Source organism: Sylvia atricapilla, chromosome 5 (genome assembly GCF_009819655.1).
Source record: "Sylvia atricapilla isolate bSylAtr1 chromosome 5, bSylAtr1.pri, whole genome shotgun sequence".
Classification (NCBI taxonomy): Eukaryota; Metazoa; Chordata; class Aves; order Passeriformes; family Sylviidae; genus Sylvia; species Sylvia atricapilla.
In genome coordinates, this window is record NC_089144.1 from 63078629 (window position 1) to 63092836 (window position 14208).

The 14208-nt window shown below is 43.8% G+C and overlaps 1 protein-coding gene across 4 annotated transcripts in view; it reads left to right on the forward strand.

The window, feature by feature from the left end:
- DENND5B (DENN domain containing 5B) overlaps positions 1 to 14208 on the forward strand; it is a 103838-nt gene that overhangs the window by 82607 nt on the left and 7023 nt on the right. For all 4 annotated transcript variants that reach the window (XM_066319756.1, XM_066319758.1, XM_066319757.1 and 1 more), the window contains 8 exons: positions 568 to 699; positions 1653 to 1805; positions 2250 to 2328; positions 3484 to 3565; positions 8717 to 8845; positions 9555 to 9676; positions 11348 to 11493; positions 13123 to 13241. In XM_066319756.1, the coding sequence (XP_066175853.1) occupies positions 568 to 699; positions 1653 to 1805; positions 2250 to 2328; positions 3484 to 3565; positions 8717 to 8845; positions 9555 to 9676; positions 11348 to 11493; positions 13123 to 13241 (962 nt within the window). The remainder of the gene's footprint in view (positions 1 to 567; positions 700 to 1652; positions 1806 to 2249; positions 2329 to 3483; positions 3566 to 8716; positions 8846 to 9554; positions 9677 to 11347; positions 11494 to 13122; positions 13242 to 14208) is intronic.

A 14208-nucleotide genomic window follows, 5' to 3' on the forward strand; every position in this document is an offset into this window, starting at 1 on the left:
AAGTGTCAATTCTGCTTAAAATGAGATTCTCTTGTAATCAAGAAGTTAATTGAGAATAAGATCAAGTCTCATTTTTTCTGCATAAACTATCTAGATGAAAAGTGATGGATGAAATCTTTCTCGTTCGCTAAGCATATTTCTGCTTCTTATAATTTATATTTAAGGGATTTTTTTTTCTATTCATGTATAGTCTGGTCACAAATTAGGCAATTCTTTAAAAAAAAATTAAGTAAGAAATAGCAGTGGAAAGAAATTTTTCTCAGTGTTTTGACTTCATTGCTGAACTACACTTTATGCACTTGTTGTGCCTAACTTCATGCTAGTGACTAACAGCACAGTTCACTGGCTAATACTGACTGATTCTGTACCATTCAGGAAAATACCTTGCTTTTTCTGTTGTCAAAAGGGATCAATCCACTTCTCCAGCCTGACACCTAAACATCAGACAAATCAAGATTAAGTTTCTAGATTAACACGAGCTCGTTTTGTTTTCACCACCTTGCTTGCCTGGGATGAAGGAGAGTCACTCTGACCGGTAATATCTAAAATTTTTCTCTTTATTTTTAGAAATACATGCAGGAGGCAAGGAGTTTAGGTAAAAATTTAAGGCAGCCCAAACTGTCAGACCTCTCTCCAGCTGTGATTGCACAGACCAACTGGAAATTTGTGGAAGGGTTGCTGAAGGAATGTCGCATGAAGGTAGGTCATCCCCTTGTGTGCTCTCCCCAGATTACAGTAAGCTCATGTAGCACCTGCAGATGTTCTCCTGGCTCACAGCTGGAATGGCATCGTTCTGTTGGAGTACTTGGTTATTGCAGGATGGATATCCCTGTAGTGTTTTTCAACAGCCAGCAGAGGAAGAAACGTGTTCTTGCTCTTCTGTTTATGCAGTTAAAGGTGATGGAAGAAGTAGAAAGGACAGGAAGGAGAATCAGCATGTGCAGACATCTTCTGGAGGATTTCCTTTAATTGTTCACATTGACATGTAGCCTAAACAGAATAGCCTGGAGACCCTTGGTCAGAAAGGAGGCATTCAGTACGTGTGGCTTGTGCATGTTGTTTATGCAGAGCAAATGAAGTATAAGAATTCCTGATATGAAAGAAGCTTTTTATAGCCATGGACATAGAGCTTCTTTGTGTCTGTTGGTGGTATACTGCTTTACCTGAGTGTTAAACTTCATTGGCTGTAACAAGAATTAAAACAGAAGCTAAGTAAGGCTGAACATGTATTCTGTGCTCTGCTTGGTAGTAAGTCATCAGCATAGAAATAGGACAATAGATAAATGGTATAGAAATAGGATAGCTGGAAGAGGCTCCCCAGGGAAGTGGTCACAGCATCAAGTCTGCCAGAAATGTTTGGACAATGCTCTCAGACCCATGGTGTGACACTTGGGGTGTCCTGTGCAGTTACAGGAGCTGGACTTAGTCTTTCTGGGTCCCTTCTAAATCAGAGTACTTCCTGATTGGAAGTAATCAAGCAAACTTTTTAAATATAATTATTTTTGTTAATTTACAATCTCTGCAAATAGATTTGAAGTTTCTCTCTGGTAGCAATGGTCTCTAGATTAAGCATGTGTAAGTAAACTCACCTGTAAATTCTCTCTCTTGTTGGATTACATGCTTAGAAACTCTTGGGATTTTTTTTTTAATAGACTAAACGCATGTTGGTAGAGAAGATGGGTCATGAAGCAGTTGAGCTGGGACATGGAGAAGCCAACATAACAGGTCTGGAGGAAAATACACTGATTGCCAGTCTCTGTGATCTGCTAGAAAGAATCTGGAGCCATGGTCTGCAGGTCAAGCAGGTTGGTAAATACTGAATGTAATCTCTGCTTTCTAAGCTGCAACTCAATGTGTAGTTCCAAGGTAAAGGTGTCTTTGGGATCAGTGTCCCTGGTTCAGATTTTGCAAAAGTTTGAGAAGTTTTGGGTGTTTGATTTTTTGGGGGTTTTCCACTCTGGAAATCGTGGTGATGTTGTCAAGTACATATTTGGTTTATTCCCTTTCAACCTTCATAAAGGATACCCAGAGGGAGGACAAAGAAACAAGGTGGGTAGTGTGACTGCTGGATCAGTGGGATGGTCCTCTCTTCCTGAGATTTCATGGCCGAGAGAAGGATTGGTTTTCATTACTGAATGTTTTACCCATTCAAATGCCATTACATTTTTCTGCCATGTTTACTGGCTGTTATTGATTGGGGGATTTTGCCTGATTTATTTAAAGCAAAATAATACCTATTCCATTTTCAGGGGAAATCTGCATTGTGGTCTCATTTACTTCAGTACCAGGAGAGAGAAGAGAAGCAGGAGCACAGTGCAGAGTTTCCAGGTGAGTACTTGGCAGGTGACTCCATGAGAAGTCCATCACAGCAAATGAATTTGGCCATGGGAGGAACAGTGCAACCACATGAAAGCCATGCAGGATTTTCAGTGTATTTGCTTGCTAATACCACGTTTACATTTTGAGACTTCTCATAACCATTGTGGGGATGTCTGGACAAAATGGACTGAAATTGTTGGAGGCAAAGGAACATAGTTTCCATCCTTGTCTGGAATATTACTTGGTGTATGTGCACTACCTTCATTCCTTTTTAATGAGCATTGAGTGAGCTGTGAGAAGCAGTGTCTCCGCAAGAGGTAATTTCTGAAGAAGCTGAAAGTGTGGAGCTGGGAATAAGACATTTTTCTCTCAGTGAGCATAATCTGTCTCTCCAATCCCGATATGAATAGCTCCATGTTGAGTAAATCTTTATACTGGTGGGTGGTACAGTTCAGAAATTGTGTAATTAATCTCTGTCCATCAGTCTAGGTAGTCAATTTATGTTTTTACTTGGCCCCTTACAATCACTAAATTACTGTGTTTTAAGAGAGGTTTTCTGATAACCTTGAGATGTCCCTGCCCAGTGGCTGGGGTATTGTAGTAAAAGCCTCTGAATTTATACAAATGAATCATCTTGCAAGGACTCTCCAATTCAGATCCTGCAGATGGGAACTTGTATGATCAGTCCTCGAAGAGGCATTTATGGACAAAGTAGTCTCTCCCATGAAAGGACTTTTTAATTGGCTTCAATGAGTAATGCACTAAGCAATCTGGCTGGCAGGCACAAATTCCTGAGAGCAAAATATGTCACCACAAAGTGGTTTGATCAGAGCAGAGCACAGAAATGCATGGCATTCTTTGCATTGAATATGTTACTGTAGCTTAATTTTGAGTTGTTCTCAGTTGTGGGCTTTCCATAGAAACTTCTTTCTAATAAAACTCATTGCTGTACTTATTTAAGTTAAGGTATTTCACATACAGAAAAAAGAAGCTAGATCTCCCAAGTTCAGTGCTGGCTAAGGAATTTTCTTTTTGTCTACTTCTACATTTCCAGAGTAGAGGTAGTGACAGTGCACAGAAACAGTGCAGTTACCAGCCACTTAAGATTGTTTTCAGACTATTACTGTAGTGTTATATTAACTATGTGTATTTTCTCCACTGTAGTTGGTGGTGGAACAGAAAGACGAAAGTCTGATACAGGAATTACTCTGCCTACATTGAGGGTTTCCCTGATACAAGATATGAGGTATGCAATTTGGTTCCTAAAGCATTAATTGTGGGTTTAATTGTGTAGCATATGGTAAAGATCCTCACTGGCTTTGGGGCTACAAAGGCTAAGGAGAATTAAACCTCTTCAGCCCACATTCACATCTACAATGTGCTGCCTTTCTGTTTTGAGAAACGTCTTTGTGTGTTCACTTGATCTATTTTAGCAAACAGAAATGAAAACCATACATATGTTACTGCAACTTCTGTTTTCCCTGGGGAGTTCTTCCAGTAATAAAGCCAGCTTCTACAAATAACAGCAGATATCTTAAATTCCTTGGTATTTTCAGTTTGTTTCTTTTCGTTCATTTTTTAATTACTGACCCAGCAAGTACAGTTGATAGGCAAAGCAAAGGTATGTCAAAACCTGCTCACAATGCCTGAGCAATATTCTTTCTTTTCAACTAGCATTTCATGGCATGTAGTAATAAATGTCTAAGTTTAGAAGTTCAGTCAGACCTAGAATTTGGGTGAGTGTAAAGCTGGGATGTGAAGTTGAGGCAGGTTCTTTTCAGTGGACCACAGCCTGGCTCTGGAGATGTTTTCAAGTAGTGTTTGTTTGGAACCAGAAGGACTAGAGAGTCAGAAGGGGTGGAGGCTGGTGTGACAGCAGCAGGCAGAAGTTCTTCAGGGCATCTGCCTGATCAAGCCACTGCCAGGTCAGGCCACTGTTTTGACACTTGTCTTGCCAGGGCTAAAGATTTCAGTGGGCCATGAAAAGAGAGGAGGAGTAATGCAATAATGCTCATCTGTGAAGAGCTGAAAGCAATTGCTGGTAATTTAATGTGTGAGACAACATCAGTACAGTTTCTTGCAATACCACGTCCTTCTTACACGTAAAAATATGCCAAAAGAGCCTTAGGGTAAAAATAAGATTTACTGTAGTTCCCAAAACCTGGATCACAGGGATGTGTTTTTTACTTTGCATGTTGATAGAGAAGTCAGATTTTTCTGGGAAAAAAAATCACTGTACTTCCCACCTGCAGTGTGCTACCTTTTAGTTTGACCCTTTGTAGTTTGAGTCTTTTGTTCTGATTTCAAAGAGCATGACAAGCCACGCACAGCTAAAACAACCTGTAAAAGAGGGAGAGAGAATACATACAGTGTAATTAGGCGTGTAGTGCCAAGAGGTCATTTTGAACATGTGTCTGCCATTTTAGCATCTCTCTCATGGGATGTGGCAGCTCTCTCCTGAGTTCAGTCCTGGGAATCTGACAGGCATGTAGAGGGTCAGTGTGAGGGAAGAATGAGGGAGGATCTGGAGCGGAAACTCCTGTGCTGGGAGGGGTTTGCTGACAGAGGAGGCTGTGTGTGCTCACTGCAGCATGCATGGCTTCTGTCTTCCACGAGCTTCCACTGGAGTAATGAAAGCCCAGCATGGATCTGAGCTCTCTTGTTTGAATCACAAAAATCTTTCTTACTGCTCTTCAGAGAAAAAGTACAGAAGCAGAACATTACCTTTTGTAATATCTTGGGTATTCATTATTGTCCACAAAGCATGTCTGGTCATGGAAAATGCTGGGCAGATAGTGAGCTGAATTTGTCATCTGTAATCTCGAGGCATACTTTCTCCTGCTTGGAAGGAATGCTGCCTAATATTTGTTTGCACCCACAGACCCAGGCTGAAGTTAAAGGATGGATAATTGTTCAATTGGAGGAATTGTGGTGCTGACTGAACTAATGGCTGGAGGATTAAGCATTGCCTTAAGCAGGGTTATGTAAAAAACTTAATAGCAGGGCTGAGTCACAGCCATGCTCTGAATGTGCCATGTGCTACAGGTACTGTAGTGTCCTCTGCCTCCCCCTAAAAGCCAGGCAGCACAGATGTGGTCAGGAAGATGCTCAGGGTGTTTATTTTGGTTCTCTGCATGGATTCTCAATGGCAAAAGACAGCCCGGGGCTACTCCCTCCAACCTTTCCCCTGGCACAGATCTGTCTCATCTCTCCAAGCCTGTTCCAGCTACAGCCTCCTCCCAGCATGGCCTTACCCTTCAGGCATTGCTGAGCATCCAACTGAAACAATCAACATCAAGGCCTCCCCAGAACCTTTGGTCCAGCTGCAGTCATTTTCTTTCCCTCTGTGCAAGCTCTCCCCTGCTCTCAGCACTTGCTCTCATGCCCACGTTGTGCCTCTCTCCCACAGGGAGCTTGCACTGGAGGATGTGAGCTGGCCACTGGGCCCACAGCAGCGATGCTTCACCTGCTGTGGTTAAAAGGAAGGCTGAGCAAAGACCTGCTGCCTACCTGGGATGAGCTGTAGGCTCCTTCCTGGCTGTGCTGGCATGAGAGTGTGCACAGCATCCCCAGGGCATGGCAGTGCTGAGCAGCTGTAACCTCTGCTGTCGGCGCAGCTGTTTGCAGAGGGCTTGTCTCCCCATACCCCAGGCTTACATTCGACAGGGCAAATAGATTTTTCTTTATTGCTAATGGGATTAAAAGCAAGTCCAAACCAGGGGAGTTGCATTGGAATGGCTGTTCAGTGCTCTGACAAGAAGAATTTGCTGTGCAGTGGTGAGCATGTGGTGCTTACACTTAGGTCACTGATAAAAATAGAGCTGTTCTGACTCTCACAACTGACAGTGAAATAAATTTGGGTTCCTGCATGCTCTGTTCTGTTACACTCTGCTTTTGCTGACACCAAGACTGATTACTGAATCTTTTTAATATCTCTGGCAAGCTGCATTCTTGCAGATATTTTTCCCAAATGCACAATTAATGCTAATCTAGTCTGAACCAGAGACAGGTAATGAAGAGGCACAGAGCGTGCATGGAATAAGGTTGAGTCCATCTGTATTTGAATCTTCTCACAGTGAAATAACATATTCTGCTCAGTGTTTCATATTAGATGTAATTCAAGCTGAGCACTCGGGGGGAAGGGGAGGGAGATGATAGTCTGTGCTTTGATCTTCCCATCTTACAAGGCTTGAAATGTCTGAGGAGAGTGTCTCAACATGATGTAGCTGTGAGTGTAGCATGCATCCTGTTTCTCAAGGGCTACGGGTCACATGTCCAGCTCTCTGCTGGGAAGGTCTAATTCTGGTTGCCATGCTCTGAGCCAGGAAGGGTTTTCCCATGCCAGGAGCAAGGCTTAAACCTGGCAGGTCAGCCTGGCACAGAGCAGTGCTGCTGGGCTGTGTATCCTCTTCATTTGTGCAGGGAAAACTCATATTTCTGGACAGCTGCAAGTTGTTCTTTGTAAATTTGCCCTAAAGGTCCTGGGCTTGCTCCTTTAGAGGCTCTATAAACAGGATAGTCGTTTTCTCGAATAATGCAGGGACTAAATAGAACACTATTTTGATTTGAAAGACAGGTGTCTGTTAAGAAAGGCAGAAGCTTCTCTTGGAATGGAAAATGTAAGCCCCCTCCCTCTAAATTATTATCATTTTGAAATTAAGGGACTCTCAGGCAAAGATATGAGAATAGGAATAACTATATGTATAAATTTAAAAAACTTTAAAAAACCCTACTACTTATTAGGAAAATTAAAATAAAATGCAGTAGTACAAAACCACTGAGAGAGTCAGAATACAACCTGACATCCTTCCAGTCAGGATGTTGGTAGCAGTGCAATTAAATGGTGGCTGCAGTCGTGCTGGAGTGTCAGAGGGGGGTCTGTTGAAGCAGTGATCCTGTAGAAGGGTGCAGTTTTCCCTTGAAGGTCCAGTGATGATGTGGAAGGGTCTGGTCTTCCTCTGGGAATCCAGTGGGAAAAGGCTGACTGTGGTGTTCCAAATCTCAGATTATGTCCAGGTAGGAATGCTTGGCTCCTCCCCCTGGGTACATCATCACAGTGGGATGATAAAATTTTATCAGTCATTCAGTGAGCCTCAAGGACAGAAGATATCCATCTCTGGAGGGAGGATGTGTCCTGGAAGAGATAAAGAACACTGCCCCACTGGTTTTAACAGATGGTGATAAAATGCATACTTTTGGTTCCATCTTGCATTGCAACCTAAGACAAACACAAAGCACACACTTGCGTGTAACAGATGGGGGGAAAGCACGAGACAGTGAAACTATAGTAGTCAATGTAAAAAGCATCAGTCACATTGTTGGATTTCCTTTGGAGTAAATATTGCCACGTCCCCCAACACTCAGCAATGCATGGAGAGCTGTCAGAGAAGTTGCAGGAGTTAGACAGTAAATTGCAACTGGGTAAATTGTTGGTAAATTGTTCAGACTTCAGCTGATGGTATTTGAAGCCTGCCATGAAGATTTGGAGGGCAGAATGGCCTGTGCACTTAACATGCAGACTGCATGAAAATTAAGAAATTGCAGCTTTTTCTTTCCCCTGCTGAAACCTGTTACTCATTTTCCTTCTTTTTAGTTAACCAAGTGGGGAGATTTTGGAAGCAACTTTATCCTGCCATGGCAGTTCTCTTCCTCTTCTAAAACTCCCTATGCTCTAAAACTAGAGTTTCTGGCATCCTCCACACTGAAATGTGGGAAGTTAAAAAAGAAAAAAGAAAAGCATAACCATAGCAGAAAGTCTCTATGGCATAGTTCTGCTTTCCTACAGATGAAACATATGGAGGGCTGTTCAAATGATCACTTACAGGAAGGCCTCTTATATCCCTAAAAATGTGATTCTGCTTGCAGCTTCCTCTTGCTGTTTTTCCCTCAGCACTCCTCCTTTTCTCAGATGTGCCATTGCTGCTGCCCTCAAGGGGTTTGTTAGAACCTTCAGAGCCACTGTGGTTTGGAGAAACTCTCAGGACAAGTGTTTGTCCTCTGCCCTCCCAGACACACCCCTCGAGTCAGCAGCTGGAGGTGGCAGCTGAGATATAACCGGGTCTCACAAGGTGCTGGCTTTCTTTAAGTGGTAGCATGAGAGCATCTAGCACGGGTAAACAGGTTTACCACTCCTCACCTTGACCAGGCAACCACAGAGCAGCTCCTACAGGCTGCTATGCCCAGGAAAAGCTGCCACGTGTCCTCGTGCCAGCCTGGGGCTGCCAGGGATCTCACTGCCACAGTGCAGGGTTCTGGGGGACCCTGGTGGGGATCTCTCCAGAAATTGTCAGAAGACATTTTCCAGTTCACCTGCTGCATCATCACATGGGGTGTTGCCATTTGAAGCATGCAGAATTTTTCTGATTCATCTATTTATTCTCTTCCCCACACGTTTCAGGCATGTTCAGAACATGAGTGAGATAAAGACTGATGTGGGGCGAGCCCGTGCCTGGATAAGACTTTCTCTGGAGAAGAAGCTTTTGTCTCAGCACCTGAAGCAGCTGCTTTCCAACCAGGCACTTGCAAAGTAAGCCAGCTCTTTCCTTCAAACCTTCACTTTCATGTAGTGAAAGTGATGTGTCAAGGTGCTGCTGCTTGGGGTACAGCCAGGCACCCTGTTTGGGTACTGTGGTTTCCAGATAGAAGCGATTGAAAGGCAGAGGAGAGCTGGGAGAGGTGGTGCCCACCCAGCAGAGCAAAAGTCTGCTCATCTGTGTGGGGAACACATCACAGATTTCATCAAGGAGGCATTAGTTCTTGGTCAGATCCGTGCCACACTGCAGCCCTGCAGATCTTTGAGCTGACAGAGTGGTGGGAGGACCCCAGCTGCTGCTTGGTGCACTCTGCTGAGTTTTGTGTCACAGTAGGGAGCAGAAGGAAGATGAGGTTATTAGATGAGACCATTCCACAGTGGGAAGGTGTGGGGAAGAAATGAGGTTGCTGTATGTTGGTTCAGATCTTCTGCTAGTGTTAGTTTTTACCTGTGCTTTACAGCAAACCCCAAACAGAGGTGAACTCTGTAGCCTTGCTGTGGGAGCATGGAGCCAAGAGTGCTCTGTAAAACACATGTACCACATTTACATTCCCTCTGTGGGTTTCTAGCAGCTTCTGCTGGGGGACTCATTGCCCACTAAGAGTCACTCTTCATTTGGTGTTTTGAGACTCAAACGTCTTTTAAGATACATGGTGCCTTATCAACAGCAACAACAAGAATGCTGTGTGCTTGTTTCTCCCAGGAAACTTTACAAGCGTTACGCTTTCCTGCGCTGTGAGGAAGAACGGGAGCAGTTTCTGTATCACCTGCTCTCACTCAATGCTGTGGATTACTTCTGCTTCACAAGCGTCTTCACTACCATCAGTGAGTTGGAGAATCGATTTTTTTTTTCCCCTGAGTGAAAATTAGTTGCTGTCATGGTTTGTAAGAGATGATGTTGCTGGTGCCAGAGTAGCGGAGCCCTGATCTGGAAGCCTTGGTTGTTGCTGCAGGGCTTCTAGGTGCTGGATGTTGCTCTGGGAAACCAGCTGGAGAGCCAAGGTTGTGTGGGAGTGCTCTGGATAAGAGCATTGCACAAAGGAGAGTAATCAGCAGATAGTGCTGCTCTCTGTTATAGTTTCTTTCAGCTTCCATCCCAGACCCTCCTTCTACCTCCTAATGCTTCTTTCTGGCCTTCATTAAGTGTACATCTTAGCAGTCCACTCTCCCCAGACTGAGGAGGAGATGGAAGATTGGAGGATGAGATACTTTGTGCTCCTCCATACATTTTAAATGTCCTTTTGTCTCTTCTTAAATGCCAGAAAGATTCTCTTTCTCACTCTCATAAAGAAGAGAGAAGAGATTGGAATAATATCTGGAAATTAATCTTTGTCTCTCCAGAACTGGACAATGGAGAAAAAGCAAGGTCCCATTAGATGACCTAATTATTTGGATTCACCTGGGCAACCATTATTTTTAATTTTCCTGCCTGTTCAGAGTGTAGTAAAGCAAGTTTTATGTGGCTGTCAGAACAGGCGCTCATTCTACTTTTTCTCCTTTTAAAGCAATAAATCTCGTCAGAACAAAGATTTATTCATCCTTGATTACCTTATTTCTGTGGGGCATCCAGCTTCACAGCTTTCTCCTGTAGGACAGGTGCTTGGGATTTGAGGGTTTTTGTTTTGTTTTGTTTTGCTTTTTTGTGGGGTTGTGTTTTTTTTTTTTTTTTTTTTTTTTTTTTTTGAGTGCAGTATGATTGGCTGGCACACAAAAGTAAAAGAGGCTGGCTTAGCTTCCCCAGTCAAAAAGACAGCTTGTGAAACATAAGGGCAGAGTGAGTCTTGCAGTGCTAGAGATGCAGTGTCAGAATCAAATCCAAATTGGGGTCGGTGGCAGTCCTTGTCTTAAGCATGTATGAGTGGTACAGATTTAAAAGCAGAAGAGTAAGGAAATAAGAACAAGAATAAGAGTAAGGAGGAGGATGTCCACAGAGACACACCAGACTTGAGAGTATGGCTGTGGTGCAAGCAGCTGTGATGGTTTTAAACTAAAAGAGGGTCAATTTAGGGTAGATATAAGGAAGAAATTTTTTACATTTTGGGTGGTGAGACCCTGGCACCCCTCTTCCTAGAGAAGTTCTGGATGTCCCATCTCTGGGAGTGTTCAAGGTCAGCTTGGACAGGGCTGCGAGCAGTCTAGCCTGGTCGAAGATGGCCCTGCTCACGGCAGAGGGTTGGACTAGCTGGTTTTAAAGGTCCCTCCCAAAGCAGACAGTTGGATGGCTGTGACACCCGTGTCCCCGGTGAGCCGCCGTGTGCCGCATCCTCCGGCGGCGGCTCCGGAGCGGTGCCGCGGGGCTGCAGCTCCACCGTGCGGCTCCACCGCCCTGCACCGCCCCCGGCAGCGGGACGGGGCTCCTGCTTGGCTTCTGACACGGGCTGCCAGAGCTTGTCTTCCAGGGAAAGGCGCCGTTTGCCCCAGAAATGGCGTTTACTGGAAGGGAAAAAAAAAAAAATAGATCGAGACTAACATACTTCCCCCTCTGCTTGTTCTCAGTGATCCCTTACAGGTCAGTGATAATTCCCATCAAAAAATTAAGCAATGCAATAACCACATCAAACCCGTGGATATGTGTGTCAGGAGAGCTGGGAGATAGTGGTGTCATGCAGATTCCTAAAAACCACCTAGAAATGACGTTTGAGGTGAGTATGTGCTTTTCATGGTTTCCTTTCAACTTGAAACATGCTTTCAAAATAAATATTAATTTGTTAAGATGTTTTGAAGAGCACGGCATTTCAGATTCTGTCCTGCTTTTCATCATCACTGTAGGTTCAAATATGTACAGGAAGATAGCCTGCCCCTCTTGTGGGAGATGAAGGTTTCCTGTGAGCACACACCACTTTCAACCACAGGCCTTGCTGCTGTCCCAGTCCAGCCCAGAATGCCTCACCTTGCCTATCTATTTCCATGTCTCATTCCCTTCCACACTTCCTTGCCTGATTTTTTTTCCCTTTCAGTGCTCATTTCCAACTCCTCATCTCCCTTTCAAGTTTCTTTTCTCTTCTTTCACTCTTTCCACTAACCACCACCCAGGTCCCTTTCGACCTCTGACCAGTCCCAGATGTCTTATCAGCCCCTTGTCTGGCTTTGCACTTCAACATCCCAGCCTCACATGCTGTCCGTGGCACACCGGGAGCTGCCATCGCCACTAGGCTCTCTTCCCTGCTCTTGCTGGGGCTTTCTCTTTGCTTTCCCCTCTGCTTTCCCAGCCAGAAATTACAGGTTGGCTTGGTGCCATGCCAAAGCAGCTGGTAGCAGGAATTGCGAGGAAAGCCCCATCAAGCTCCTCTAGCTCCAGGCTGGATCGTATCCATCAAAGAGTGATTTTGCAGGAAAATCTGCTACTGAAATTGAGGTTGCATCCACTGAGCATATGCAGACTAAATTTCAACAACAATAGCAAAAAAAGCCTCTTGCCAAATATAGGTCGATTTTGACAGAGAGGACATTTTTGAGACAAATGCCCATGTCTCATTCAGATATTACAATTTTGTAGAAAAGATCTCCAGGCTTCTAACAGGCAAAATGATATATTTAGATATTTCTAAGGACTGTATAGATGCTGTTCTGGATTATTCATTTGGCTGAAGCTTTCCTAAAATACCGACTTGGGTAGCCACCCACTTACAGAAAATGTCAATCCAAGATGCTTGCTTGGCAGATCAGGAGCAGTGAAAACCAAGGTCTTCCAAGGGAAATGTTTAGGTGATATTAACAGATGCTGTTGCCAGCCCCACCTACAATTACATCTTGCACTGGAATTCACAGTGCCTTGTTTTCCTTCTGTGTCTTTGTGAGGCTGAGTCTCATGTTAGTGATTTTTGTTTGGCCCAACAATAAGCAAATAAAGGATCTAGAGACTGCTGCATAGTGTGGAGTGAGTCAGCTGAAGGTCAGTATGCTCCAAATGGATTTTTGAAAAGCTGTTTGTGTTGAAGATCTATTTCTTTTGCAAAAGCACACCTTTTTATCACCTTACTCAGAAACGTGTAATTAATACTTCTCAGGAATATTCAGAGTGAGTGCTCCCAGTAAAGAATGTCATCTCTCCACAAGCTTAAAACAGTTTTCTTTCTTTTCTCCTGTCTTAAAATAATTACGCTGCTTTTGAAAATGCTTTGCATGTTTGGTCGAAAATACTCGTTCTATAAATCAAAGAAAGCTAGAAAACTGAATACAAGCCTACATTTGAGACCATATGCGTGCGTGTGGTGGGGGTGTGTGTTGTCTGTTCGTTTTTTAAATAAAGCAAAAACTGTTACTCATTGCAGTGCCAGAACTTGGGGAAGCTGACGACCGTTCAGATTGGCCATGACAACTCAGGGCTACTGGCCAAGTGGCTGGTTGATTGTGTCATGGTCAGGAATGAAATAACAGGACACACGTACAAGTAAGCAACAAGTTGCAATTTTCCTTGTCTCAAATCTTTCTTGGATTTAGAGAAAGCGAGAAGGCGTTCACCTTCTCCTTGACTCTGATTGGGGCTGGTTTGGGTCCCTGGTAGGGTTGGGTTGGTCTCCCCCACCTCTGGTTCTCTTACTTCAGAAGCCCTAGTTGAAGTCAGATAATCTGATAAATATTAAATGGGATTCGAGTGCAGGATTTTCTTTGCCTCTTTCTTAGACAGGATAGACAGTATGGATCCTTTCCAAGTGATTCATAAGTTTGTGTCCCATACTTAGATCTCTTAAGTTAAAGTAGTGTGGTAAAATTGTGGACAAATTAATTCTTTAAACCCCAAGAGCTGAAAAGACACTCTGGGGGCAATATTAAGAAAATAAAAGATTTTGATGATTTCTTAATCTAGTATTGAGCACATACCTCTGTGTCAAAATGGTCTCCTAATTCATAATTTGTCTTACAGAATGTGGCTAAGCAGGCTCAATTTTTTTAAAAATGTGAACTTGGAAATCTGCAATTCAGAGAGGCGAGCTCCAGATCTCCGAGTTGGCCACAGTGTATAGGGAAAGTAGGAGGATGTGGGATAAAATAACTGGGGTATGCATTAGGGCTGTTTATGGGTTCCAAAGATGCAGCAGTAAAATGTGAGGTGAGGTCTGAGTATGAGGAGGTGTCACAGCCTCATCTGGGTGGAAATTCTATGGGGATTTGGTTGTTAATCATCACGACACTCTTAAAGGCTGCATGTGAGTTCTGGCTGCAAGTGCAGTATAACTTGTCAGGAAACAAGGTGTGGACCATAAAATACGTGTGTGACCCAAGCTTTGCATATTTTCCCGTTTCTAAGGATGATCAGTTGCAGTGCAGGGGCTGCTCCTGCAGAGCTCTGCTTCGTGATCATTTTCTGGGAGCAAAGCATTCCGTTTCCCGTTAGGGGTGTTTGCTGGGTGCCAGCT